The following is a 27,707-nucleotide window of genomic DNA, read 5'->3' as shown; positions in this document are numbered from 1 at the left end:
CGGCCTGTCTGGTGGTACAGGTGCCATGGCTAGAACAAGGAAAAGAAGCTGGGCAGGGGTGGTGCACACCTTTAGTCCCAACACTTGGGTGGCAGAGGCAGGCAGATCTCTGTGAGTTTGAGGCTACCCTGGTCTACAGAGCGAGTTCCAGAATAAATAGCAGGACTACACAGAGAAACCTTGTCTTGAAAATCCATTAAAGGGGGCGGGGGGGGGGGGGGATGATAAAAGAACCAGGGTCTTAGAAAACTATTCCTTACCAGTCAAAAACACAGAAGAGCCTCGGGGTCTGAATTCAAACAATAATCTTATCAGTACCAATAAAAACTCCAGGAAGAGAGAGGTGTGGAGTTGTTGAAGTCTTCCAGCTGAATACCCAGGCCCCATTAGGACTTATCACCTTCTGCCCTGACCACTCCCATCAGAGAGACTTTGGGAACCCAGCCAGATAGCTTATTAGCAGTCACCTCATCAAAAGTGTCTCCACAACTATCCTGGCAACCTGGGTGAAGACAGGCAGTCAAGATAAACCTGATGGACAACTTATGAGACACTTAGGGTTGACAGCAGGGTGGATGCTGGCTCACAGCTGGAATTAGGGAGGCCGACTTCCAAGGGAAGCAGAGAAAAGTCCTTGAAAGCCAAGAGAATGTAAGAGCCTAAAGTTAAGCTGGGCAGTGGTGGCGCAGGCCTTTAGTCTCAGCACCGGGGAGGCAGAGGTGGGTGGATCTCTGAGTTCGTAGGCCAGCCTGGTCTACAGAGTGAGTTCCAGGACAGCCAGGGCTACACAGAGAAACCCTGTTTCTGTAACACACAAAACAAACAAAAAACAACTAAAGTCAGTGTCAGAGAGCCCATAGAATGGGGAACCTTCTTTTACCTGGTTCATGTGTCCGGGCAAGCCTCCTTGAAGTGTAGAACTTAACGGTCCCTCCCCCGACTTGAAGCTCCCAAGTTACAGCCACAACTGTGCAAGCCGTTGGTGTTGGGTATTTGCGCTCAGGCGCCAGGTACAAGCACCTGCCTGCGGTGTAGCCAGACTGTAAGGCTTATTGGAGGCGGGGTGGGGAAGGCTAGGCATAGGGCGGGGCCCTACGTTTTTCTCAAAGCCCTAAGTGGACCCACAGCGGCAGGAGTGCAGTGGGCGGGGCTGTGAAGCCCGGGTTCTTTTTTTCCCTTCCCAACCGCCACAGAAGTTCTGAGTGGGTGGGGCCAGTGTCCAGAACTCAGGCTCCTGGGGCACAGGTCCTTTACTAGCGGCACGCACAGGTTGTGCTACCTGGTCTTGACCTCCTGCAGCTCGTGCGGACTCGCAGGATACAACTCTCACGCTGGGAAGGAATGAGTCTCCCTGACGTTTCGCAGCGAAGGAGTTCTGTGCGCCATGATCCCTCGCTCGACTGGCCCCCGACACCCGACGCCCTGAGGCCTTCACCCTTCCCGCACCCCGCGCTACAAGCCCTCAACAGCTTGTGCCTCATGCTGCTCTTCCCAGCCTACTGGTCTCTGGACCAGTTGCTGGGCTGCTGGGCACCAATGGCACGATCCAGCAGCTTGGGGTGGCTCAAAGTCCTGGCGGGAAGTGGGGCGGCGTTGCTATCGCTGACGGTAGTTGGCCTACCCCTGGCGATGTTTGCCCTTGTGCTCTGGCTGCCCCTACAGGTCTGCCGCCGCCCCTTCTGCTATCTGCCCCCTCCGGCCTGCTGGGTGTGGCCACAGCCCTGGCACCCGCCTGCTGAGCGCGTGCGCTGCTTTGTCTTTTTCACTGCCAATCTGTGCCTGCTCCCTGATGGGCTGGCTCGCTTCAGCAACCTGTCGCACAGCCAGCAGCGTGCAGAGGCCATTGGCGCTACACTGCTAAGTGGCCTTCGAACCTCACACTATGGGGCTACCGGATGCAGCCAGCCGCTGTCTGAGGTGCCTGGTGGTGTGCTGAGGGCCACAATACCCACGGGTTTGGACTTCGTGTGCCTGCAGGAAGTGTTCGATCTCCGCGCAGCTCGTCGTCTTGTGCGCGCCTTGGGGCCAAATCTGGGCCCAGTGCTATACGATGTGGGCACATTTGGCTTACTGCCCGGGCCGTACTTCAAGGTACTGGGCAGTGGGCTTCTACTAGCCTCGCGCTACCCGCTGCTGCGTGCCACCTTCCGTTGCTTTCCAGATGCTCGTCGCGAGGACGCCATGGCCTCTAAAGGTCTACTATCTGCCCAGGTACTAACAGGCTGCAATGAACTCTAGCAGGGAGAGGGTAAGCAGTGGGATCTAACAAGCAAGGAGAGCTGGAACTGTGGGTGGTGTTGCAGGCACAACTGGGCATCCTGGACGGGCGCCGTATCGTGGGATACCTTCATTGCACACACTTGCAGGCACCCACTGGTGAGCTCTGCAGGAGGGGTCGTTGGAATGCGGGCAGGCCCTCTTCCCACCTTTGAGGGCAGTGGGTCCCTAACCTCACCAACACTTTTGTCCCTCCGTCTCAATGTTTTCTGCCCCAGACATCCCAAGCAATGCCTGGGTGGGTTTACAGATCAAGACCTGGGTATGGTCTTGGATGCCCACTCTGGGCTAAGCCAAGCCCAACTCTCCTCTTAGAAGACGGGCATGTTCGCTGCAAACAGATGACGCTGCTGCTGGAATGGGTGGAGGAGTTTGAGGCTGAGAGCCGCCACATTGGTGAGGTTGTGGCCTTCAGCGTCCTCCTAGGAGACCTAAACTTTGACAACAGCTCACGAGGTGAGGAACTGGCGCGGGTGGAGCGCAGAGACCCAGCTCTGCCTGCTGAGAAACGGTTTTCCTCTACAGATCACGCAAAGGAGCAGGGGCACAAACTCTTCAGCTGCTTCCAGGACCCCTGCCGGCTAGGCACCCGCCAGGAGCAGCCCTGGGCCTTGGGTACTGCTTCTGTGGAGGCAGGGAGAGTAGGTCTGTGGGATCCCCATCAGCAAGGCTGCCACTGATTCTACTCTCGCTCTCCCCGGACTCCGCAGGGACGATTTTGAGCACTTCCATGCTACACCATGCCATTGCCAGCTCCCCAGAGATGCTTCGGAGGTAAGTCGAGAACGAGCCCAGACACTGTTAAGCAGGCCAGCTGGGAGGATCTACCCTAGCCTCAGTGATGCTGTCCCTCTCCTAGGGCCCTGGAGCAGGAAAAAGGGCGCCGCCTCTACCTGGCAGGAAGTAGAAGTCACTCCAGTAAATCCTGGCGGGGCCGGCGCCTGGACTATATCACCTACCGCGGAATACCCGGGAGTCGCCTGATTCCAGTAAGTGCCTGAGCTGGGGGCAGTTCGGCATGCTCAGACTGAAAACAGCTCTCAACTTGATTCCTGCCCCGTAGGAGGTGGAGCAGGTGACTTTCAGTACTGCGCTGGCTGGGCTCACGGACCACTTAGCTGTGGGCCTGAAGCTTCAAGTTGTGTGCTCCTGACTGAAGCTGGCACACAAAGTGATGACCGGCAAGAAAGACCACCATGAGGAGCCGATCCCAATAACCGTGCAACTCAAAGGATCTTTATTGTGAGGCACTCACACAGCTTCCTGGGCACGGCGGTACTCATATACACTGCCCCGCTCTGGGAAGGCTGGAAATAGTGGGGGCGAGCCTGGTGGTGGTGTTGGGTCCTCCGGGTCTCCGTAGCCCCCACCGCCAGGCGTGTGAAGGCAGAACACGTCCTGGGAAGAAGAGCAGGTTCAACACAGCTGTGGCCTTATCCCAGTAAGACAAGCAGTCACCCGGGATCACAGAGGCCACTAGACAGCCACCCTATTTTAATTTGGAGCCAAATTAAAATTTTGCATCTTTGTTCACGACATGGGCTGCGTCTCTTACCCCAGGGTACACGGTCACAGATGTCTTCCCGCCCAAATTCACCGTGCGCCCATCCTTTCTGATTAGGAGGTTTAAACCTCGTGCACCAGGCTCTCCCCCTACAGGAGGAGGAAACAGGAAACTGGGAGTCTAGGGCGGTAGGGGCAGGAGTTTGCCGGGAAGGGCTGGGGAGCTACCCACCGTGGAGGCCGTAAGGCTGAAATGCCCGGCGCTCGGTAAGCACGGACAGCAGCGCCTCTTCCCGAAAGACCAGCTCTCGGATGACGCCATCACCTCCCCGGAAGCGACCTCGGCCCCCAGAGCCTGGCCTCAGCTCAAAGCGCCGCAGGATAACCGGGTACCTGTGCAGGTGAAGGGCACAGCGCAGATGAGCGCGGACTCATCACCCAGATCAACTGCCTAGCACTGCGACTGGACTGCTCAGCTCACCGGCTCTCCAGAATCTCCGGGTCCGTGATGCGTGTGTTAGTCATGTGACTGTGTACACCACTGCGCCCATGCCAGCCAGGTCCCGCGCCCGCACCACCAGCCACCGTCTCATAGTATCCCATACGGGCATTGCCCAGGGTCACGTTGTTCATGCAGCCCTGACAGAAGCAGATGACGACAGTATTTTGTTAATGTGGGTATCAACCCCCACCACCCTGTTTACTAGCAAACCCCAGACCTTTGCTCCAATCACACCTGGGAGGCTGAACAGGCCCCAAAAGCTCCCAAAATGACGTCCACTACTCTCTGAGACGTGAGCACGTTGCCACCCACCACTGCTGCCTCTGGGGATGGGTCCAAGATGGAGGCTTTGGGAATTATTACACGCACAGGAGCCAGGCAACCCTGGTGAATGAATAGAGCGATTAATTAGGGTTGGGTACCACCTAGATTCAGATAAAAATCCCACCACCCAAGGCTCTGTTTTATTGGGCTGCCTTTGTCTTCAGGCAAACCTCGGGGTGACCCCAGACTTGTGCTAACCTCACAGCACACCCCTACGAACCTGGTTAAGCGGGATGTCACGGCCCACTAGACAGCGCAAGCAATAGATGAGAGCAGATAGCGTTATGGCCCGCGGGGCGTTGAGATTGCCAAACACCTCGGACCCAGAACCGCTGAAGTCAAACACTGCGCTGCCCTGCCCACGAGGAGGAAAGGTGTGGCTGTCGGCAACCGGCCTCACCCCAGAGGCCGGTGTCAGGGCTCCTCCCCACTCGCCTCACTCGCTAACCTGACTCAGGTTGATCTGAACACGCAGGCGGATAGGAGAGCCGTCATCCATGTGGTCCTCCGCAGACACCTCGAGGGGCAGGCCCCGGACCTGCCGGGAGGTTCCAAAAGCCCGAAGCATGTCTCGTACTGCTAGTTCAGCGTTTGCCTAGCAGGAAAAAAGGTTCAGCCCAGCCATGCCACCTGCAGGGCGGCCCAGCTACCGTGGAGCAGCCACAACACTGCCCCATGTATGCTCCTGTCCCCAGGCCCACCTGAATATGACCCATATAGGCCTGCACCACATCCAAGCCATACTGCCCGATCAGCTCTCCCACCAGCTGGATGCCCTTCTGGTTGGCTGCCACCTGGGCACGAAGATCCGATAGGTTGTCATGCAGGTTCCTGGTTCCACTACAGCCAGAGATCTTGCCCGGGGCCCGCAGGGCCTCTGTCACCGCTGGATGGACAGGGTCACAACTGAGTCACCTTCCACGTCCTCAGGAACAGGTGCCTGTGCCTGTCTGTTCCACACCCACAACACATACACTGGGCACTGGGAGAACCCTAGTGACCTGACTTCCCACCTCCCCTGTTGCAAACTCCTGTACTCTGAAGATAAAGGATAGGCTCCGTCCTTCTGCTGAGCCCTCTTCTTCAGCCCAGCATCTGGAGCACCTCTGGCAAGCAGCAGTGCCAATGACTTTGCTGGAGCGGGAGGAGGCTTGGGAGAGGGTGGGTTCATCCCTCAGCAGGCTCATCTATCTGCTTCTTCTAGGCTCCCCTCTACACTTGACAGGAAAAAGCCTCCCTGACACACACACCCCCACATGCACCTTGTCCTGTCTGCCCTATGTCCTGCCCACTCCCACTGGCCTCCTGGTACTTCAAGAATATAAGGCACCACAGGGCTGGAGACATGCTCAGCAGTTAAAGAGCCTTTGATGCTCTTTGATAGGATCTAGGGTCTGTTTTTCAGCACCCACACAAGGGGCCTCATAACTGCCTGTAACTCCAGTTCCTAAGGATCTTAAGCTCTCTTCCGGTCTCCAGGGACACCTGCATACATGTGGTGCACATACATGCATTCAGGCACCTGTCATTCCTGTCCTCTTCCTGCAGTTTCCTACATCTAGACAAGGTTCCCCTCGCACTCCAGGGACTATGCCACACCAGGGGAAAGTCTTCTCTTTCCAGTCTTGGTCATGGCTTCTCTGAGGTCTACCGGCCACTTGTACCCTCAGCCACGTGTTTACACTTGTGTCTCCATGATCCACCTCAGCTCCCAATAATCAATGTTATCCTATGTGTCTATGGCACCCAGAGTGGCCTGTGGCTCTGTTAACCCCACCTCTACCATGCCCGTATCACCTCAACTCCAAGAATTCCTTTTTGAGTTCTCAGACCCCTGTGACCTCAGAAGAGGGCTGTCTTTTCCAGTGCCTCCATCTTGCCTGCAGCTGCTCTCTGCTGTTCAATGCAGAGCCTCCAAACCGGACCCTACAATCTCCACATTGTACCACTTCAGTTCCCAAACAGTTCCTTCCACCCTCTGCCACCTGGATAGCGCCATCTTGGAGGGTGACTCCCGCTGTCACATCTGACCACTCTGCCCACCCTCAGGGTTACTCTGCAGATAGGTGTGCAAGCAGACCAGGACAGCTCCAGTTGCTCCACTGCCCAGTGACTGAGACCCAAACCCAGACAGGGAACCTGTAGCCTCAATACCCGGCGTAGCTTGTACCAGTTGCCAACCTTGAAACAACCTCTCCCTTCTGCCCCCTGGGTGTCTTGGCCAACTCCCTACCCCAGAATCATCTTCAAGGAGACGCTCTTTGGTCTAGACATAAGTCATCTCAGCACTTCTGCATAGTTGAGATGATTCACAACTGCCCCGAGAGGTCACCACTTGTCTCTGGCAAGCCTCAAGGCAGGCCTGAGCTGATATATCAGGATATATCAGCTGTGTATTGGGATCCTGCCCAGCCTGGTTCCTGGTAGCAGCCATGCATCCCTGCCTGCTGAATCCTCACGGTGACCCTTCTCCAGCTCACCCTCTTCCTGGAAGACGCCTCCCTGGACCAGTTTGAAGGACAGAAAAACGGCACCCTCCTGTTGCAGTGCGGTAGAGTGAGGAGGCATAGAGCCCGGCGTGATGCCTCCAATGTCTGCGTGGTGCCCCCGGCTAGCCACGTAGAACACGGGCCGTGTCTGGCCTGGCCAAAACACCTAAGGGGTGAACAGTAACTGTCAGTGGCACCAGAAACCTCTGCCCCTCTGGTAGTAGCCTAGGTAGCACTTCTCACCGGGGTGATAACCGTCAGGTCAGGAAGATGGCTGCCCCCGGCACTGGGATGGTTGCTGAGCAGCACGTCACCAGGATGCAGGTCAGCTCCTAAGTGCTGAATCTGAAATCAGAAGACACAGACAGAGTGGAAAAGGAAAGTGAAGTCATGGGAAAGGGAGGGGGGCAGAAAGGAAAAATGTCACCGGCGTCACCACACCTGGAACTGGACAGTCTCCTGCATGGCACCCAGATGCACAGGAATGTGGGGCGCATTGGAGACCAGGCCCCCATCTGGCCCAAAGAGGGCACAGGAGAAGTCAAGGCGCTCTTTGATGTTGGTGGAGATGGCTGTGCGCTGTAGGATTCGGCCCATCTGCTCTGGGGGCACAGAGTAACCAGGTAGCCCCATCACCCACATGTATAGGCCCCAAGAAAAAGACACAGGACCCACAGGGTCAAGGCCTCCTGTGCTCAAACCTAGCAACTTTTCTGTGCCCTGGGGAAGACCAGGGTGGCAGCACACCTTCGTAGGCAGTGAGGTTGTAGCCAGGTGTATGTTAGCTTATGAAAAGAGCGTTCTTTCCAGCCTGCCTGGGGTCTCTCTTCAGCTTTCCTCCCTGACTGGTGCATCAAGAACCTGGTCCCCCCCTTGACCTTGATATCCTCCCCATTCTAATTCCCTGCCGGGTTCCACCCTCCTGAATACTTATGGGAAGTTCCTTGTCTGTGTATCCTGCATATTGGGCGTTAACAGCTTAGATGCAAGACTGTAAAACATCTGTAGCGAACTTCTGCCCTCCGGAGTTCTCCCATTGTGCTGTAAGCCTGTATTTAAGACCTCTTCCCTCCTTCAATAAACAGCATTCGGCATTAAAAAAAAAAAATTGTGATAGGGATGCTGAAGTATAGCTCTTCACAGTTGATGGATTCTGGTGGGGGGGGAGGGCTGGTTTTCTTTAAGGGGCTGCCCACTGGGAGTTTGATCATGATCCAGTGAGTATACGGGCAACACAAATTGGATTTGGTGTTTTGTTCCCCCCCCCTTTTGTTCTGGGGGAGGTCACAAGGGTGGGAAATGGACCTGGGAAAACTGGGAAGAAAATGTGAGCAGGGTGCATGATGTGAAATTTCCAAATAATCAATAAAAATATGTTATTAAAGAAAAAAAAAAGAACCTGGTCCCCAAGCTTAGACCCCTGGGCTCCTGAGAGCCTACCGCACGACTTTGAACAGATGAGCTCACAGTGGATGCCTGTTTTCTATCCCTAGACCGCTGAAGATCACATGACTCCTGATGAGAAGCAAGTACTGCCCTATGCAAGGCCTGCTCTTGCAGCATGGAGTATAATTTCAGAGCCAAGGCCACACTGCTCACCCCACCACCCGCGAGAATCCTGCCCTTCCCCTTGGCACACACTTGCCAGGTTACCACACGTAACAAGAGCCAATGCTACCCTACTCGTCTGTACTTCGGCCTGGTATGCACCCCCACCCCCATGTCCTACATCATGTATGCCACCATATCACACACGCGCTACAAGGAGGACAGCGGTGTCCACTCACCAGCGATGCTCATGAAGCGGTGTGAAAAGATAGACAGCTGGATGGGGTCCAGTTTGGTGCCCGCCATGCTGGGAGCCTCAGCTCCCACAGAAATGCGGATGTCCCCTGTCTCAGTCACCTCTGCTTGGCAACCTGGTTCTACGAGGATGGTGCTGGGGGCAGGGGACACAGAGGAGCTACAAGAAGGCTGGCCAGGGATGCCACTGCTCCATGCCAGGAGATACCCCAGTGATGGAACCTCTGCAGCCCTGAGCCAAGGGATCTGCTGTGAAGGGTCCTGCAATACCCCCTCCAAGGCTAAGCCATCCCAGGCTTACCTGTTGTTGTCGATGATAAGGCAGGGCCCCTGGAGCTGGTGCCCATAGCCCAGCTCTCCTAAAAGGTACACGGGGGTCTCCTGATAACCCCCCTCAAAGTAGCACTGGGTCACCTGCAGAGGGTGTGGAATGAGCTAGGCTCCTAGATCATCCTTCCTGAGGCCCTCAACATGGCTGGGCCTCCCCATCAGCACTTGTCCCCAGGTCCTGAGGATGTAGGTGGACCCGCACAGCAAAGCCTCCAACCTTGTCCACCCGCGGAGGTCCACTCTGGGCTTTGCGGGTGTCCTCCAGCCGAAGTCCACTCCGGCCAGTTCCCCTCACTCGCACATCGTCTACCACCACCGGCCGCTCAGGAATGATGAAGCCAAACTCTCTCATGTACCTGAACCCACCCATCCAAGGGAGCAATCAGAACGAGGCAACCGGACCAGCAGGCCACACGCTGGACTCACAGAACGGCACATATACCTCTCCACAAAGGCTGCTCCAAAGTCGCCAGCACGGGGTGAGCGGGCTGTGGCCGGATGCTGATGGGCAGACACCATCAGGGCACAGTCGGTGCCTTGGTAACGAAGATGCAGGAAGCCTTCAGTGCTGATCTGAGACCTGCAGGATGCAGGTTGGGCTACTCACCCAGTGCCTTCTGAGGATGCCTGCCCTGCTTCCTCAGGCACTCTGAGCCCATTGTCCTGAAGACCCAGGAACATCTGGTAAGACATCCAGCGGTACACCACCAAACGGGTGGTAGAGATAATGCCAGCCCTGTGTTCAGTGGTCCATGAGTCTACCTAGGGAAGCCCTGGGCCCGCAAGGCATCCACACACTGCTCCTCCAGGCGGCTCAGTCTCTGGTCCAGTTGCATAAAGGTTTCGGGTGTGTAAGACAGGGAACAGGGCTCCTGGGCTTCGTGAACCACATCTGCCAAGGCCAGCCCCAGTGCCGACAGCAGCCCACTGTGCCTGCAGAAATGGGTGGCAAGGAAGTGTGGGGACACTCTCCAAAGTCACCTCCCCCAGCCAAGGGCATATGCGCCCATGCAGACCCACCTGTGAATATGTACAGTGTCCATACCCAGGGCCCGGGCTATGGCACAAGCGTGCTGCCCACCAGCTCCTCCGAAGCAGGCCAGCACGTGGGCTGAGGGGTCATGGCCTCGTGCCTGGTGATCCAGGAAGGTCAGTAAATAGTCTTTCCTACCTGGGACAGCACCCCCACCCGATCCCATTTCTGTTGGTCTGAGAGAGTGTGGGAGCAGGGCCAGGACAGACAGGTGGTGGTGGGACATCGGGGGGAGGGGGGGAGCACACCTGTGTGAGAGCACGGATAGGCCGGCACATGGCTTCATTGGCAACACGCACAAACCCCATGGCCACCTCCTCCAGACTTAGTGGGGAAGCTGGGCAGGGTCCATTGGTCAAGAAGCTGTTGACCTCAGTGGCCACAGCCTCTAGAGCCTTTCGGGATGCCTCCGGGGACAGCGGCTGGTCTTCTCCCGGTCCAAAAATGCAGGGGAAAGAGGCAGGCAGCAGGCGACCCAGGACCAGATTGGCATCTGTCACAGTCACAGGACCCCCTGGGAAGGTGGCACAGTGTGTGGGTTGGAGGCTAGAGGAGCAAACCGGATGTGGGCAGCGGGCACGGAGACAAGGAGGGGAACAGGCCTGGAGCACCACGAGAAGGAGAGGCCTGGCAGAGCAGAGGCTAGCTCTTACCTTTGCGGTAGCAGGCAGGACCTGGGTGAGCACCTGCTGACTCTGGCCCAACCACAAAGAGGCCGGACCTTGGGGGATAAAAGGACTGGAATTAGAGGGGGCGGGGGGAGGAGGAGAAAGCTGAGAGGTCCCGACTGGAGAGAGAGAGGCGCTGACCTGAAGAAGAGGCGGGAACCCCCACCAGCGGCCACCGTGTTGATGTCCAGCTGGGGGGCCTGGAGGGTAACACCAGCTGTGCTAGCCTCAAAGACATGCTCAAATTCTCCAGCATAGCGGCTCACATCTGTGGACGTGCCTAATGGGGATGAGATGCCAAGAGTCACCCCGAGACCCACGTCCCCACCTTCATCCAGCTAGGCGGCTGAATCTCCCCTCACACACTGCCTTCATACCTCCCATGTCAAAGCCAATGACAGGCTGACCACCTTCCAGCTGGTAGGTAGTGGCTGAGTAGCCAACCACACCACCAGCAGGGCCAGAAAGCACAGCCCTAGAACCACTGAAGGCCTCCATGGGTGCCAGGCCACCATCAGAGCGCATGAAGAGTACTTGTACATCCTGTGAGTGGAGAGAATGGAGAGCGATGCGCTGGGCAAGTGAAGGGCTAGGGCCTGGGGCGGGGTGGTCAACGGGCCTCACCTTTAGCTGGCCCTGGAAGCCGCGGCTGAAGCCCTGCACATAGCGCTGGATGGTGGGAGTGAGGTAGGCGTCAGCACAGGCCGTGTGCCCCCGGGGAACAATGCGTACCATGGGCATGGCTTCCGAGGACAAGGACACGTGTGTGAAGCCCAGCTCCCGGGCCAGTGCGCCCACCTGCTGCTCGTGCTGGGCCCACCTACAACGAGAACAACGCGGGGAGCTCTGTGCTTCCCACCCAACACCCTTGCAGTTTTCCCCTGGAGCAGGCCTCCAGCCACAATAAGCAGCCCTCACTCACGTGTATGAGTGCATGAGCACCACCGCCAGACTGCGGATGCCCCGAGATAAGAGCCCCTCCAGCTTCCCACGCAGGGCTCCCAGATCCACAGGCTGCTGTACCTCGAGCAGGTCCCCCGTGCGGCCTGAAAGAGCCCATAGCCCCCATTCGAAAGTTGCTAGGCTCTGTCTACCCCCAGGAACCTCACACAGGCTGTCAGCACCATCCGCACCTTTGACAGGAGATCCGGCCCCTGGTTCTCCATGGTACAGCACCACTCGCTCGTCCACCTCCAGCACCTCCTCATACAGAACCTCTGGCATGGGCACAGCCTGAGGGCAGGCAGGGGCTTAGAAGAGAGCCAGGCCTGAGGGTTCTGTGGGGTCCTGAGTGGGTGGGGCAGTGCGGGCAAGGGGATGTGTCCCAGAAAGTGAGGAGACCGTCAAAATGGCTCAGCAAGGCCCATCCAGGAGGTTTCTCTCTACACCCAGGCACTTAAGTGGGGTGAAACCAACCACCCTACCCCCAGAGGGCAGCTTTTTCCCAGGAATCCAAAGGTGAAATCTCCAACCCTTCACCCCGACCAGTGCCAGCTTGGACTGGCAGAGTACCACACGCCTGCACGGAAGGTCTGGGGACACAGAGTCCTGCTAGCAGGGCTCAGTCTCCTTTATGCCTATCATCTAGTGGAGCAGTGATGGTTATCACTGCTCCACAGCCCTCCCCACAAGGCCTCAGCTGAGGAAGGGAGAGGAACGAACGCACAAGTTCACCTAACACCCAGTTGGCACGGGAGAGCTCACCAGGTCAAAGAGATCTGGCCGGGCCTGGGTGCCAATATGCAGCAGGTCTCGGAATCCCCGTGTCACGAGCAGTGCCACCCGCTCCCCACGTCGCTCCAACAGTGCATTGGTGGCCACTGTGGTACCCATGCGGATGCTGGCAATGCGACTGGTATCTAGTGGTCGGTCTCGAGGCAGCGACACACCTCCCTCCTGGGGACCGCACGGTCAGTGTGAGACCTCAGGCTGGGGGTCTCCCTCACCCCCCACCCTCGCCCTGGCCCACCTGCTCCAGGATGCGGCGGATGCCCTCTGTGGGCGCATCTACATAGTTGGCAGGATCCTCTGAGAGCAGCTTCAGGACACGTACATGCCCTCCTGGGCACTGGGCAAAGACGTCTGTGAAGGTGCCACCACGGTCGATGGCAAAATGGAATCGCCCTTCTGGGCTGCCCATGGTGGTGGGTCTGGAGTCCAGCAGTATCTCTTCAGCTGGTACCCCTGGGAGAACTGGACAGAAGAGCCTGTCATTAGGGGGGGGTAGGCAGACTGGGGTTATGCCTGCGGGGGCCCGGTTCCTAAGCAGAGGCTGGGATGGGAAGGAGGTGGATTCCAATTCTAGGAGGTGCCCTGGTGAAGAGCCAAGCTGCAGGACCAGGTCACAGGATGGCCTGAGTGAAGTCAGAGCCAGGCAAGGCCATCTGCCAGCCCAGTGTCCCCACAGCACAGGTCTGAGAGTCCTGGTGCCAACGGAAGCCAGGACCTGGAGTAGAGACAGAAGGGCCGCCGGACCCTGGAGCCCTTTAAAGCTGGCGGAGCCTGGGTTCTTTCCGCAAGAAAAGGCACCTGAGTTGGAGTATGCAGGTAAGAAATAGCTCCACTTCCCGCTTTGCTCAAGCTTCGGGCCAAGGCCTTAGGACCGCAGGAAACCTACAGAACCGGTACAACGATGGGGCGAGGCTAAAGCCGGGGAGACAGGAGATTAGGAACAGCAGAGCCCAGAGAGGTAAGGAGGAATGGCAATAGCGGAGTAGGTAAGGACTTGGGCACAGACCCCAACCTGCGCAATCGGCTGGGCTCGGAGTCTCCCTTGCGTTCTCCCACTGCGCTTCCCGCAGGCCCTGCCCCCACCTCGGGGAGGGGCCTGTAGACCCGGACCCACCACCCCCAGCACACACACACACACACAAGCCTGGCCTGCCTGGCCCTCCGGGTTAGGGTTACGTAAGAGCGGGAGGGCCTGAGCGCCTCCTCCTTTGCCCGGAGCGATCCATGGATTTAGTGGCTGAGTGGCCCTGCCAGCGAGGGCGGACCCAGCGCTTTGGCTCAAGGGCACCTTGGTTGTGGGAGCTGCTGTACCTCTCTACATGTTCTGGTTCGCCGCGCGTGGGCTCCCTTGACACCCACCTCCAGGTCTCTATGTAACTGGTTGCGCCCGAAAGTAACAGTATTTCTGAAGTACTCAGACTGTTCCCCGGCGTGGGAGGACCCGAGGCAGGAGATGGGGTGGGTGGAAAGGACCCAGCAAGGAACAATGGGAGATAGGAGGATCTAGAAAGGCCCTCCTGCCTCCGGGAAAATCCTCTTATTTCAGCATGTGAAGTACCACCAGAGACCACACTGCACACAACCCATAGTCAACGCCACAGGTAAAAATGGTTCAGTACACCTCAATCTGACGTCTCTCCTGTAGTGAGACCAACACACAGCTGGAACTGGTGTTTCCCCTCTCCACCACCACAGGATGGCTTCTCCACGACCTCTACTCTCCTGTTGGTCTAGCCAGCCCTCAAGTGGGCCTAATTCTCAGGAGAAGAAGTGCATGAACAGAGGCCCCCAGACAACCAGAACTTACAGGCAAGGAGGGCCCGGGTTGTTTTCTTGTTCCTTCGTGGGGTTTCAGCCCCAGAAAAGCAGATCCTTCTCACTAGGCCAGCATCTCTATACTTTTTAAGACAGATTCGAGGGAACCTCAGTTGTGCTGGCTGGCTGGAAGCCCCGGGGCCTCTGCAGCCTGGCCAGAGGCTCTGGATTCCAGGGCAGGTGGAAACCATCAACCATGTGTGGTGATGCTGCCCTATAAAGGTGACCCCTGAGGAACAGCTAATTTCTGGGGCCATGGGAAATCAGTTGAACCCGCAGACCTTACCCAACACGCTAGGCTGGATACCAGACAGGCTTAGGGCACACACCCAAGCCCCCCAAACTGCTGTGTGCTAGGAGGCTAGGGTATAGGTGAACTGACTATGTATTCGGATCGCAGGCTCCGGGCCTCACTCCACACTTCAGGCACTGCCTGGTGCCCTCTGGCATTCAAATCCTGCTCTCACATCCCTTTCTCATTTTGTGGATGCCCAATCTGCCAGAAGTCCTTTTACTTCAACTTTCAAAACAAATCCAGAGTAAGGCCGGCCTGTGGTGCAGGCCTGTAAATCCCAGCATGGCTTAGTGAGACTTTCATTTCAAAACAAAAAATAAAGATGGCTGAGCCGGGCGGTGGTGGCTCACGCCTTTAATCCCAGCACTCGGGAGGCAGAGCCAGGCGGATCTCTGTGAGTTCGAGGCCAGTCTGAGCTACCAAGTGAGTTCCAGGAAAAGGCGCAAAGCTACACAGAGAAACCCTGTCTCAAAAAACCAAAAAAAATAAAAAATGAAAAAAATAAAGATGGCTGAGGGGTAGCTCAGTGGTAGAATGCTTGCTTAGTGTACAAGAGGTCCCGAGTTCTATTCCTAATATGGATTGAAAAAGTGTGTGTGTGTGTGTGTGTGTGTGTGTGAGAGAGAGAGAGAGAGAGAGAGAGAGAGAGAGAGAGAGAGGGAGAGAGAGAGAGAGAGCACCCAGAAGACAGTCTTCCCTCAAGCTCTGCCTTGCAAGAACCTTCTGGTACCCTCTTTCCTCTGCATCAACCTCAGCCGACTGGCTGCCACCTTGGGGCATTTGCACTAATGGCTCCCTTCCCTTGGAAAGCTTTCCCCCAACCTCATGACTAGTACGTCATTCCGGCTCTGCTCGATGTCACTTTCTGAGAGGTGTCATCCCCTCTCTCCTGCAGGGGCTTCCAAGAGTTCATTCCACACTCTTCCCTGGACTGGCTCCATCTCACCCTACCTACCACGGGCAGCCAACAGGGAACTTCTGGCCACACTCCACGGGGCCAGGCTTTTGCATGACTTCTCTCCACTTGGGCACACACCGGATGAGAAAATTCTAAAAGATGCCTTTGGCTCACCTCTCTCAGCATCCTTGAATTTGATTATCTTACGCCTGGGTAGCCGGGGATTGGCAGTCACCTCTGCCAGGAAGCCGGAGGAGCTACAGAATCCCAGGCTGCTACCCCTGCTCCTAAGGACTAGCTTCAGCTCTTGGTTCTCCTGGATGAGCTGCACCAGCCGCCGTAGCTCTTCATTCTCCTGTGCCAGCCGCTGGATCTCCTGTCGCAAGCCCTCATAGCTGCTGAGAAGGGACATGCCCAGGAGCGGGCACAGCAGCTGCCCAGTAGTCGGTGGGCTGGCCAGGAAAAGGAGACTCTGCCATTGTGAGGTCAGCATCTGACCCCCACCTCTGCATTCCAAGACTGCCAAGGCCCCGTCTTCCTGTCTGCAGCAGGGTTTCAACTGATTTCTGATTTCTGGCTGTGAAGCTTGGACCACCAGGGATGCCCAGACACTGCCACGGGCCTTTGGATTTCTTTATTAAGCTCTTCCTGGAAGATAGAAGTTTCTCTGCCCCAGCCCAGCTTAGGTGTGTCACAGGGGATAATTCGGGCATCTCTACCATCCACCTGCCACTGGCCGCTGACTACAGCACCTTGGTCTCCATGGAAGATTATGGATCTGGGCAAGTGGGTGTGATATCTGAGTCCGGTGGTAGTGCAGCATCCAAGGAGGTCAGGGAGGGGGGGGGCGTTGGAGCTACCCTGAAAGAGTTTGTGTCTGGCCTCATGTTAGATGGAACTGGGCAGCAGTGACCAGGGCAGGCACAGTCTTAATAGACTGAGGAACTCAATGGGTGCGTGGAAGGGCTGAGGGCCAGGAACTGGAGCAAGCAGCAGCGGTCTCACCCACAATGACAATGGATTTGCATTTTACACTGGACTTTTAGAAAGGACTTTCTCCCATCCAGTCTGTCTTGTCAAAGTACAACTCTGTGCGGTTCCTTTGATTTTGTAACCGTTTCTTCATTATTGTTAATTTGCTTCGTATCGTTTCCTTTCTGCTTGCTTGGTGAGTGCAGCTTTCACTTATTCATTCACAGGTTCTCCACGGATTTCCATGTCCTTTCCACAGCCCAGGAAACTCTGGCAAGAGTCCTTCGTCTGTGGCGATGAAGTAGAGGATGGGGAAGAATCACCTAGAGCTGTGCTACCACTGAGCCATCTCTCTAGTCCCAAGCACGGACAGTTTAAATAACTCTACAAGGAAACAACCTTAATCCCAGGAAACACAGGATATTTCAGACAGAACAGAGATTTCACCCCATATGAATGGCAGGCCCAGTGAAATTAAACGCCCAGACAGACATTCTGAACATAGGAGGTGAACTGGGATGGGTAGAATGTCAGGAAGGCCCTGGTGAAGTTCCTGCCCTAGACCCTACCACTGTTTTCAGGCCTGCACATAGGATGGCCTTGAGTCTCACGGTGGTTAGCTCATGTTCTTGGCACATTAGAGGGATAAAGGCAAATTATCTCAGGTATGACAAATGTCCCATGGGCCCTTCAAGGAACAGTTCTCTTCCTAGCAGAGACTCAGGGTCGAAAGAGAGTCCATGAAAAAGAATGCTCACCAGGCGGTGGTGACACACACCTTTAATCTCAGCAGAGGCAGAGGCAGGTGAATCTCTGAGTTCAAGGCTAGCCTGGTCTACAAGTGAGTTCCAGGACAGTTAGAGCTGTTACACAGAAAAACCCTGTCTTGAAAAACCAAAAAAGGGGTTGGAGATTTAGCTCAGTGGTAGAGCGCTTGCCTAGCAAGCACAAGACCCTGGGTTCGATCCTCAGGTCAAAAAAAAAAAAAAAAAAAAAAAGAAAAAGAAAGAAAGAAAAAGAAAAGAAAAGAAAAGAAAAGAAAGAAATGTTCCCTTGCTAGGGTGGCCTTTAGAAGCTCACTCACCCGGGTCAAAATATTAAAGGGGCTGACAAGATGGCTCAGAAAATAAAGGTGCTTACTATCAAGCCTGACTACCTGTGTGCCAACTCTAGGCCCCACATGGTGGAAGAGAGAACTAACTTCCAAAGTTGAAAGTTGTCCTCTGACCCCCACATGCTAACTATGGCATGCAAGTTTCAAACCTGAGACAAAGGGCTGAGGTGCCTATTTGACTTATCAAAGGGAACCTGGCCACCAGGTTCTCCCAGCATCCCTCGGTCCCTACCTGTTACAGGGTATGGCAGGCATACCCCACCCTCTACCCTGAACTCTCCAGCCCAGGGGTTGGGCTGCCCTTCCCCCAGAGGCTCTTCCCTATATAATCCAGACATTTTGGTCACCTGCTTCTTTTTGGACCTTTGGCCTCCTGCCTGCTGTACCTGGTTCCCCTCTTTTCCCTCCCCCTTCCCCTCCCCCTCTCCCACATGGCCCAGCTAAGTCGGGGTCATGTCCACTCTGGACTCTCCCAGATATCCCTGCCTCTGACTGACTATGCTCTCCCACATATCTACAGTAAACCTTCTCCTCCACCATACCTCGGAGCAGTCACGTCCTTTCCTTTTTATATCTTTTTTTCATTCACCCCACCCCCACTCCCAGAGAGGTAATTAATTTTTTTTTTAATATTGAAAAAGGCTGAGAGTGTAGCCCAGTTAGTAGAGCACTTACCTAGAATGCATTCGGCCCAGCATTTAAATCCTAGCACGTGGAGCAGGATATCAGCAGTTCCTGGTCCTTTCTTAGCTACATAGGGAGTTCGAGGCTAACCTTGGGCTCTGTGATGTAAGAAATATCAAATATAAATCTTTGCTATCAATACTATTAAGCTGTTGTTTAGGACAAAGAATTAGGATTTTTGTCTTCTCTACCTGTGACCAGGCAAGACAGTGCAGAGGTTCTTCCATTTGCACTCCAAAGGTCAGGATGTCCTAGCTAACTTAACCTTTGTTAAAACTGCCTGTGGGGCTGGGCGGTGGTGGCGCATGCCTTTAATCCCAGCACTCGGGAGGCGGAGGCAGGCGGATCTCTGTGAGTTCGAGGCCAGCCTGGGCTACAGAGCGAGATCCAGGAAAGGCACAAAGCTACACAGAGAAACCCTGTCTCGAAAAACCAAAAAAAAAAAAAAAAAAAAAAAAAAGAAAGAAAGAAAAAGAAAAAACTGCCTGTGGGTGGGAGCCCCCCTCTAGTGGCTGTCCTCTACCCTAGCTTCTGTTAAGCACCACCTGCCCAGCAAAATGACTGAATGAAGTCTCTGCCCTAAAATCCCCCAATGTTCTGGACAGTCCGGACCACCTAAGTCCCAAACACTTGGGTGTGGTCCCAGTCTGCTGGAATAAAGACTTTCAGATGGCTATATACCGTGTGAGTGGCCATCTCTGGTGAGCTCCCGGAACACGCCAAGATAAACTTGGAAAAGTTTTCCTCTTCCCCGGTAACCCCTTTGTTCACTCAAAAGCCCACGGCTCTGTGTTAGGAATTTGATGGCCCGGAGCAGCAACTCTTTGTCTTTGTCCTTCCTCCGTTTCTCTGTGTGTTTGCTTTTTTTTTTTTTTCTCCCCCTCCAGACAGGGTTTCTCTATATAACCCTGGCTGTCCTGGAACTCACTCTGTAGACCAGGCTAGCCTCTAACTCAGAGATCCACCTGCCTCTGCCTCCACCGCCCAGCTAGGGCATGCCTTCTTGATCAAGAATAAAATTGGCCTTGTCCAGACACCTTAGTTGGAATGGTGGCCTCTTCTTTGTGACTTCGAACTTATTTCTAACCAGGAGACTGGGTCTCAAAAAGTAAATATTGTTTTAAAGTCCAATCCGAAGAAGCCTTGAGAGCCATGAGATATAATAGACCCATAGAAGAACAACCAACTTCTCAGCAGAAACACGCAGGCCAGAAGACAAAAGGACCACACTTGATGCCAGGAAAAACAAAAACAACAACGACAACAAAATCTATCAAAAAATCATAAGGACGTGACTGCTCCGAAGTGCGGTGGAGGAGAAGGTTTACTGTAGATATGTGGGAGAGCATAGTCAGTCAGAGGCAGGGATATCTGGGAGAGTCCAGAGAGGACATGACCCCGACTTAGCTGGGCCATGTGGGAGAGGGGGAGGGGAAAGGGGAGGGAAAAGAGGGGAACCAGGTGCAGCAGGCAGGAGGCCAAAGGTCCAAAAAGGAGCAGGTGACCAAAATGTCTGGATTATATAGGGAAGAGCCTCTGGGGGAAGGGCAGCCCAACCCCTGGGCTGGAGAGTTCAGGGTAGAGGGTGGGGGATGCCAGCCATACCCTGTAACAGGTAGGGACCGAGGGATGCTGGGAGAACCTGGTGGCCAGGTTCCCTTTGATAAGTCAAATAGGTACCTCAGCCTTTTGTTGCAGGGTTTGAGACTTAACGCTGGGCTCAAGCGACCCTCTGATCTCTGTCTCCCAGTGCTGGATTGTCTGAAATGCTTAGCTGACATGTTCATTTTTGTATGGCAGAGTCCATGCATTGAAACTAGTTGGGGAACTTTGGGTGGGTTCATTTGAATTTTGTACCTCTGAACTTCCCTGGGCCCTCACTGCTGGCAGAAGCAACTCCCAACTTGCCAGGGGAGAGCAGGCGGTAGCCTTACCTTGGCTTCTGTGACATGGATAGCCACTAATACGGCTCCTCCTTCCAATGTGCTTCCTGCCCCTCAGCCATGGAGGCCAGTTTTTGTTTGCTGGACTCTGAACTAGACTCTAGGATTAGAGAATGTGAGCAAACACATGTAGGCATGCTCTAGGCCTTGACCTTGAGAGCTCTGGCAGGAGCAGGTCCCCCAACATGCTTGGGCAACCCTTTCACTCTGTATGGCCAAGATCAGACAACAAAGCAAAAAGCGTTTACTTAAGATCTACTGAGAGCTGGCCCTTGGTCTGAATCATGAAAGTGTTCAGGAGCTCTAACCCTGCTCCCAGGGGTAGCGAAGAAGTTTCTGAAGTTTCGCTCTGGGAAAGAGGAGCTGAGTTGATGAGGCCTACCATCCTTACAACCTCTTACAGAGTAGGAACGGGGGGGGGGGGGGGGGGGGGGGCGCTCCCTCTGGGAAAAGGAATCTTGTTCCCAGTGCCTCGCAGACCCACCTGGGACAAAGGGGAGGATGGGAGGACCCCCTCCTACTCAGGCTGCTGAACCCCGGCTTTATTTGGAAGTTACATAAGATTAGAGGAACTCAGGCCCAAAGACAACTACAAGGTCAGGGAAGAGCCATCAGCAGAGAGGTGGCAAGCCAGCTAGAAATGTAACAAAATCAGGTCCAGAGAATTGAGAAAAGCCCCTGCTGATGGCCGCTCTGCGCATTCTCTGAAAAAGCCACAGCCGTAGAAGAGACATTTTTGGCTGATTAGAACATCATGAGTGTGGGGAGGTGGAATGCAGCAGATGGAGAGCCAAAATGGCCTTGGGCTGTCTCAGACCCTTACATTGAGGGGTATTATCAATCTGTATCTGATCTAACATCCTCCTGATGATTAGGTAAAGCTCTTGGAATGTTACCAGGAGACTTGCCGTTGATGTCCACCAACCCTAAAGCTGAGAATGCTGTGAGAAACAGCTCTAGTTTTCTATAGAAGAGATTTCTGAGTGTAGACACACTTGTACCTGAGCATCTAGGACCCAAAGCTGTACCCACTCCCGAGCAACCAGAACACCAGTGACAGCTGTGAGCCCCCAGATATGTTGAATTTGTTACGAAGTCTCAGAGTCTTCCCCCCATGTTTGTTTTTCTTGTTCACATTTTGCTAAAAAGCACGGATTCTTCAGTAGCCCTGCAGACACCCAATGGGAAACTTAAAACAGGAAAAGGCTTGACATCTCTGCCTTCATTTTACAATTTGTCTCCTTTGCTTTAAACTTTGAGTTACATCCTCACTTCTGCATATTAATATACACATTATCTGTATAAATTGGTTACATGACCATGGTTAAAGGGAAAGGTTTTTTGTTTTTTTTTTTTTTGTGTGTGTGTGTGTGTGTTTTTGTTTTGTTTTGTTTTTGGTTTTTCGAGACAGGGTTTCTCTGTGTAGCTTTGTGCCTCTCCTGGAACTCACTTGGTAGCCCAGGCTGGCCTCGAACTCACAGAGATCCGCCTGGCTCTGCCTCCCGAGTGCTGGGATTAAAGGCGTGCGCCACCACCGCCCGGCTGTTTTTCGTTTTTTTTTATTTTTTATTTTTTCCGGAGCTGAGGACCGAACCCAAGGCCTTGTGCTTGCTAGGCAAGTGCTCTACCACTGAGCTAAATTCCCAACCCCTTGTTTTTATTTTTTGAGACAGGGTTTCTTTGTGTAGCCCTGGTGCATGCCTTTAATCCCAGCACTTGGGAGGCAGAGGCAGGCGGATCTCTGTGAGTTCGAGGCCAGCCTGGTCTACAGAGCGAGATCCAGGAAAGGCGCAAAGCTACACAGAGAAACTCTGTCTCGAAAAACCAAAAAATAAATAAATAAATAAATAAATAAATAAATAAATAAATAAATAGGGAGAGAACAGCCAGAGATATCTGGAAGACTCCAGAGCAGAAAAAGAAAACAGCAGACTGGACCTGGCCATGACAGCCAGAGAGGGAGGGAGAGGGAGAGAGAGAGAGAGAGAGAGAGAGAGGGAGAGAGCGAGAGTAGGGAGTCTCAGGAGAGCACAAAGATGGGGAGGAGGGAGACAGGAAGACAGAAAGATTGCAGGCCAAAGGACCATAGCTGAAACAGCGGGGGTGGGGGGGTGGGGGGGGTGAGCTGTGTGGGGAGAAGCCTGTGAGCTAGGGGAGTTTAGGGGAGGGGAGGAGATGAGAAGAGCTGGGATGTTAGCATGGACTCTGGAATGTGCAACAGGTACTTATGATACTACGGCATCCTGGAGGCCAGCAGGTGCTGTGGTACCAAGAGGCACCCCAGAGAGCCATTTGTCCCTGCTGCCAGTGATAAGGGAAATGGCTCTTTTTGGTAGAGGAGACTCAGCTTGACAAATGCCTGAGGAATGCTGACTTTTTTTCTAATTCCAGAATTGGGGAACTGGGGTTTCCTTTGGACCTGACATTAGCCATTTAAGTAATATCTGTTTAAGTCCAGGAGTGGTGCACACCTTAAATCTCGGTGCTCTGGGGGCTGAGGCAAGTTGGTTGATCTCTCTGAATTTGAGGTCATCCTGGTTTGAGCTTCAGGCCAGCCAAAGCTACATAGGAGACCCTGTCTCAAAGAAAAGAAAAGAAAGAAAAAGAGAAATACCTGTGGTTTTTGTTTTGGTGCACTGTGTAGCTTGGCTGTGAGGAACTCACTCTGTAGACCAGGCTGGACTTGAACTCACAGAGATCCACCTGCCTCTGCCTCCCTGGGATTAAAGTGCTGTGATTAAAGGCGTGTGCCACCAATGCCCAACTAAGAAAAATGCCTGTTTAAAAGCTGGTAATAAGGTGTCAGCAAGATGGCTCAGTAAATCAAGGTGCTTGCTACCAAGCCTGACAACCTGACTTCAATCCCCAGGACCCACATGGTGAGAGAGAGAGAGAGAACAAACTCTGGTCGAAGTGCTGAGAATGAGTGACCGGGAGTACCTCACCCTAAATGAGAAACATGTGTTTCAACCCCCTGCCCTGCCACAATACCAGAGTGAAGAGAACGTTGCAGAAGATGGTACAGAAAGAACGTGAGAGCTTGAGTTCTGAGAGGACTGGGGCTCAAGACAGGGTTTCTCTGTGTAACAAACAGCTCTGGCTGTCCTGGAACTCCCTCTGTAGATCAGACTGGCCTAGAGATTTGCCTTCCTCTGCTTCCCAAGGGCTGGGATTAAAGGTGTGTGCCACCACCGCCCAGCAATAATAAATCTTTTTAAAATCATAAATTATAAAATTATGTTATGGGGAATGATGTCAGAGCGAATGTGTATTGTTGACACAAACAGCCACATTAAGGACCCCAATGCTTCAGACCCCTGGGAATGACAAGACCTTCCCCTGGACCACATGTAGACACTGGCAGTACATGCAGAAAGTATAATCCATAGTTTCTTCCTCCTGGATGCCTGCAGCCTCCGACTGCTTCCCTACAGAGACCCCCTATCGAGGGGTAATACTAATGTCCTACCTTGAAATTCTGATTACAAGCACTGAGATTACAGGTGTGTGCCATTGTACCTAGCTCCAAAATTTTTTGAGATGGCCATGGTATGAGGCTGGCTCAGGGTTAAGAGCACTTGCTGCTTTTGAAATATTAATTTGTAAAAAAGAAAATTGTATTTTAAAGCAATTATTCGGTGTATGTATTGCCACAACCTGCACAGCTTTTGGGTTGGCCTGACTGGAGTTGACAGGAAATGAAGAAACCACAGATATACGTATAGAAAAGCTGGGATCGGGTGGGACATGCACTCCGATGGAGGTAAGCCAGCAGCCCAGAAATGCAGGGCATTTTACATAAAGCTGAATGAAGAGACAGGTGAGCTAATCTCAGTAGGGGATCTTTGTAGGGGAGCAGTCTCAGGCTGGAAGGAAGGGTGTTAGCAAGTGTAGGGAAGTAACGGGATATTGGGGATGTATGGTCATAATTCATTGTATAAATGTATGAAACTATATCAAAAAGGAAAGGAAAAAACATTAAGAACACCTCAGATATAGAGCAAGTTTGAGGCCACCATGAGCCACATGAGACCCCGTCTCAAAACACCAACAGATAATGATCAAATGTTTTAGAAGGAAAATTAAGTTACTTTCTATATGTAGACGGTAATATCATAAAAGAATTGTCACCAGGTGGTGGTGGTGAAGCCTTTAATCTCAGCACTTGGGAGGCAGAGGTAGGCTGATCTTTGTGAGTTCGAGGCCAGCCTGGTCTACAGAGTGAGTTCCAGGATAGCCAGGGCTACACAGAGAAACTCAGTCTCAAAAAAAAAAAATTGTCTTCAAAAAAACTGTCTTCAGAGGCTGTCAGCACATACACGTAAAAAGGGTAGGGGAATGTGGTACAGTTAATTACATTAGGCAGTCAGATAACATTATACTGTTTTTGTTTTTATTTCACAATATGGTATTTGTCAACCTTAAATTTTTTACTGCATGTTGGACTATTTTCTCATTTTATTTGCTTAATTCTGGATCTCCTCTTAGAGGGTCTGGTTTAAAAAAAAAAAAAAAAAAGGAATCCAGACAGCAGGCCTGAGAATACTCCAAACTGCAAGGTTGCTGGTGTCTGGGCATGCAGTTTTGGTGAGATGCCCACCATTTCCTGCTAAGAGTGGCTTGCTATGACTCAACCGTTTGTACAAACAAACACAGCTCATGCTGAACAGCAGCTTTCTTCCTGGGAGTCGGGAATTTGGGTGCCTGGCCAGCAGAGCATGCCTCTGCAGCTGTGCACTAAAACCCCAGAGCTGAGTCTCTGTGGGCTCCCAGTCAGAAAGCATCTCAACACATTGTCCCGACTTGTTGGGGGACGATGTGTGCGCATGAATCAAGAGGACTCTGAAAGCTCACACCTGGCTTCTTTTAGATTTCACCTCATGAACTTCTTCCTTTAGCTGGCTGTGATTTCAATCTAAGTCCCCTCAGCCAGAAGTACAATGATATCCTGAGTTCTGAGAGCTCCCAGCAAACTGCATCTCTAATGCAGCCCTCAAATTTGTATAAGTGTTAGGTCCCATGATGGTTAATTTTGATTGCCAACTTGATTGGATTTAGAAAATCCTAGATTTGGGGCTAGAAAGATGATAGATAAAAATTACTTGCTACTCTTGTAGACGACCAGAGTTCAGTTCCCAGCAACCCATGTTTGGTGGCCACTACTGCCTGTAACTGGAATTCCAGGAGATCCAATACCCTCTTCTGGCCTTTTGTGGGCACTCTCAGACACTAGGGCATGCATACACACACACACACACACACACACACACACACACACACACACACACACGACAGATAAAAAAATAAGAATCCTTTTTAAAAAAATCAAAGTCATCAGCGAGGCACACTTTCAGGAGTGTTTCTGATGAGCATTGCCACAGAGGATTACAGAAGAAGGAAGATTCACCCTGAAATGGATACTCCCAGGGGCTGGGGCCCCACACCTAAAGAAGGGAAAGAAGCCAGAGGAGTACTGATAGTTTCGTTTCTCTGCTGTTCGAGCCATGTGATCCTGCCACATGGACTCTACTGTGCCTTCCTGCCATGGCAGACATCATCCTCTCAAATTCAATCAAAGTAAAGCCTCCTCCCAAATCTGCTTTTTGTCAGGAATTAGATTATGGCAACAAAAAACCCATCAGGTCCCTGAATCCCAGATCTATCCATGTGCATGTTCTACAGCTAGAGTATGGGGTCAGAGGAGCCAGAGTGTGTGTGTTTGGGGGGTGGGTAGCTTCAGACCCTGAACTTGATGATGCCAGGCTGAGGTCCCTGTTCCCAAGGGGGGGAGACACTTTCATTGGGAGACATGGTGAAGACTCTAGGGAGCTGGAAGGAGCAGCAGCCACCAACCTCCTTTTGGACTCTTGGGCTGAAGACCAGCATCATTCTGGCATTCAAAGTTGTTGAAGCTGGCACCACATGGTGGGGTAGAGGGCCTTTGGATTGCCTGAGGCCATTCAGTATAACCACCTGTGGTAAGGACCAACAGTACACAAGAAAAATAACCCCAACCCAACAGGGAGAGCAGGTGCTGGGGCCACCCAGGTAGGAAGACCTGGGCTGCTGGACAGGGAGCAGCTTAGTCTAGCTGCTGAGGATCAAGGGCTGAAGACAGTTCAGCCAAGCTGCATCAGCAGGGGCTGACTCCTACCAACTGGTGCTCAGCCATCACGAAAGCACAACCATTGTGATGGGGTGTTGTAACCGTTAGTTTTAGGGTCCCTGTGGTAGACTATTTCTCCAACCCAACACAGTATATCCAGCCTACCTGCTTTCTTGTAGAAAAATGTTGACAGTCCTCTCATTTAGGTGTGGGGCCCATGTCCCCCACACTGGTGTGTCTTGGGAAGTTCATCTTTGAGACCCATCCATCCTCTTTTCTCAGTATCATATACGCTCAGTTCACTGTTTTAATTTTTAAGTTTGGATAGTGACATGCATTTCTTTATTACTAAACAGGGGTTGTATGTTGACGGCTGCAGGTGAAAAGGGTGAGCTCCTTGCTAATGATCATGATCACTATGAAACTAATACCATGAGGAGAGGTGCTGGGTATGTGTGTGTGGTGGGGGAGTCTCTCTTTTCCTTCCTGTGGATACAACATCCTTTCTATTAGACTGGACTGATATGAGAGGTTGGAATATACAGAGCTAGAAATATAAGACTAACAAGACTGTTAGGTCAGAGATCTACCTGCTCTAGTTCCCAGAAATCAGGCCATGCCCCCTGCAGTCTCTCTAAGGACAGAGAGTTGATAAAAAGCTGCTACAACCCTGCATCTCTCAGAGTTCTTTCCCTCCCCTTCCCAGACATAAGACAACTTTGAGTTACTGCTAGACTTCTTCATTTTGACACTTTATTGATCTGGGGGAGGGGCAGTATGTGCCTGCCCAGTGTGGGCATAGAGGTCATCAGATGACCACTTCTGTAAGTAGTAGTTCTTTCCACCACATGGGTCCTGGTTTTCGTTGTTGTTGAGACAGGGTTTCTCTATGGAGGTCTGGCTGTCCTGGAACTCACTCTGTAGACCAGGCTGGCTTCGAATTCACAAAAACCCTCCTGCCTCTGCCTCCTCTGCTCAAAGGCATGCGCCACACCTGGCTGGTGTGTGACGGACTAATTCTCCTAATCCTTCAGAACTGAATGCCCTCTCCCTTCAGGGCCCCTGTCATGCTATACATTACACCCATCTCTCCAGAACACACACTTTGAATGCTTATTCTCCCCCTTCAGGGGCTCATCATTGCTGTCTTCGGCAAAGATGCTGTAACTCTCCTAATATAGCACACCTCTAGGGTAATTTCATCCGTTTCCTACGAACCT

General features: G+C 53.1%; 2 protein-coding genes across 8 annotated transcripts; one reads left to right on the top strand and one right to left on the bottom strand.

Annotated features, from left to right (window-relative positions):
- Positions 1 to 213: 213 nt before the first annotated feature.
- Positions 214 to 10,486, top strand: LOC131896465 (sphingomyelin phosphodiesterase 5-like). Of its 5 annotated transcripts, none has more exons than XM_059247098.1 (7): positions 214 to 2,211; positions 2,304 to 2,376; positions 2,593 to 2,733; positions 2,803 to 2,892; positions 2,988 to 3,051; positions 3,137 to 3,266; positions 8,589 to 10,486. In XM_059247098.1, the coding sequence occupies exons 1-7, from the start codon at positions 1,342 to 1,344 to the stop codon at positions 8,895 to 8,897; spliced, it is 1,677 nt and encodes a 558-aa protein (XP_059103081.1). In that variant the 5' UTR covers positions 214 to 1,341; the 3' UTR covers positions 8,898 to 10,486. The 5 variants fall into 5 exon arrangements, with proteins under 5 accessions (XP_059103081.1, XP_059103084.1, XP_059103082.1 ...); XM_059247101.1 differs by lacking the exon at positions 8,589 to 10,486 and adding an exon at positions 3,341 to 3,813; XM_059247099.1 differs by lacking the exon at positions 2,803 to 2,892.
- On the bottom strand, positions 3,492 to 16,140 carry Oplah (5-oxoprolinase, ATP-hydrolysing). Of its 3 annotated transcripts, XM_059247089.1 has the most exons (28): positions 15,843 to 15,962; positions 14,468 to 14,558; positions 12,899 to 13,122; positions 12,634 to 12,825; positions 12,063 to 12,162; positions 11,852 to 11,975; positions 11,554 to 11,749; positions 11,307 to 11,472; positions 11,071 to 11,209; positions 10,915 to 10,982; positions 10,510 to 10,775; positions 10,249 to 10,361; positions 9,991 to 10,161; positions 9,671 to 9,808; positions 9,446 to 9,584; positions 9,200 to 9,312; positions 8,883 to 9,034; positions 7,537 to 7,697; positions 7,339 to 7,440; positions 7,087 to 7,261; positions 5,308 to 5,492; positions 5,055 to 5,201; positions 4,827 to 4,961; positions 4,517 to 4,666; positions 4,262 to 4,419; positions 4,013 to 4,173; positions 3,833 to 3,930; positions 3,492 to 3,675 (listed from the first exon to the last, which is right to left on the bottom strand). In XM_059247089.1, exons 1-28 carry the CDS (start codon positions 15,852 to 15,854, stop codon positions 3,529 to 3,531), a joined length of 4,023 nt encoding a protein of 1,340 aa, XP_059103072.1. In that variant the 5' UTR covers positions 15,855 to 15,962; the 3' UTR covers positions 3,492 to 3,528. The 3 variants fall into 3 exon arrangements, with proteins under 3 accessions (XP_059103072.1, XP_059103071.1, XP_059103073.1); XM_059247088.1 differs by lacking the exon at positions 14,468 to 14,558 and having other exon boundaries at positions 15,843 to 16,140; XM_059247090.1 differs by lacking the exons at positions 14,468 to 14,558; positions 15,843 to 15,962 and adding an exon at positions 13,459 to 13,738.
- Positions 16,141 to 27,707: the final 11,567 nt, after the last annotated feature.

Source organism: Peromyscus eremicus, chromosome 20 (assembly GCF_949786415.1).
Source record: "Peromyscus eremicus chromosome 20, PerEre_H2_v1, whole genome shotgun sequence".
Classification (NCBI taxonomy): Eukaryota; Metazoa; Chordata; class Mammalia; order Rodentia; family Cricetidae; genus Peromyscus; species Peromyscus eremicus.
Note: the sequence above shows the minus strand (reverse complement) of the source record. Positions and strands in the feature narration are given on the sequence as shown.

Excerpts from the sequence above, each read along its gene's own strand:
- LOC131896465 (XM_059247097.1), top strand. The coding sequence starts at position 1,342 with ATGAGTCTCCCTGACGTTTCGCAGCGAAGGAGTTCTGTGCGCCATGAT. Across the intron at positions 2,212-2,303 it reads AAGGTCTACTATCTGCCCAG|GCACAACTGGGCATCCTGGA; the intron begins GTACTAACAGGC and ends GTGGTGTTGCAG. Across the intron at positions 2,893-2,987 it reads GGAGCAGCCCTGGGCCTTGG|GGACGATTTTGAGCACTTCC; the intron begins GTACTGCTTCTG and ends CGGACTCCGCAG.
- Oplah (XM_059247088.1), bottom strand. The coding sequence starts at position 16,080 with ATGTCCCTTCTCAGCAGCTATGAGGGCTTGCGACAGGAGATCCAGCGG. Across the intron at positions 11,976-12,062 it reads GGCCGGATCTCCTGTCAAAG|GCCGCACGGGGGACCTGCTC; the intron begins GTGCGGATGGTG and ends GGGCTCTTTCAG. Across the intron at positions 7,698-8,882 it reads CCGCTTCATGAGCATCGCTG|AGCAGATGGGCCGAATCCTA; the intron begins GTGAGTGGACAC and ends CTGTGCCCCCAG.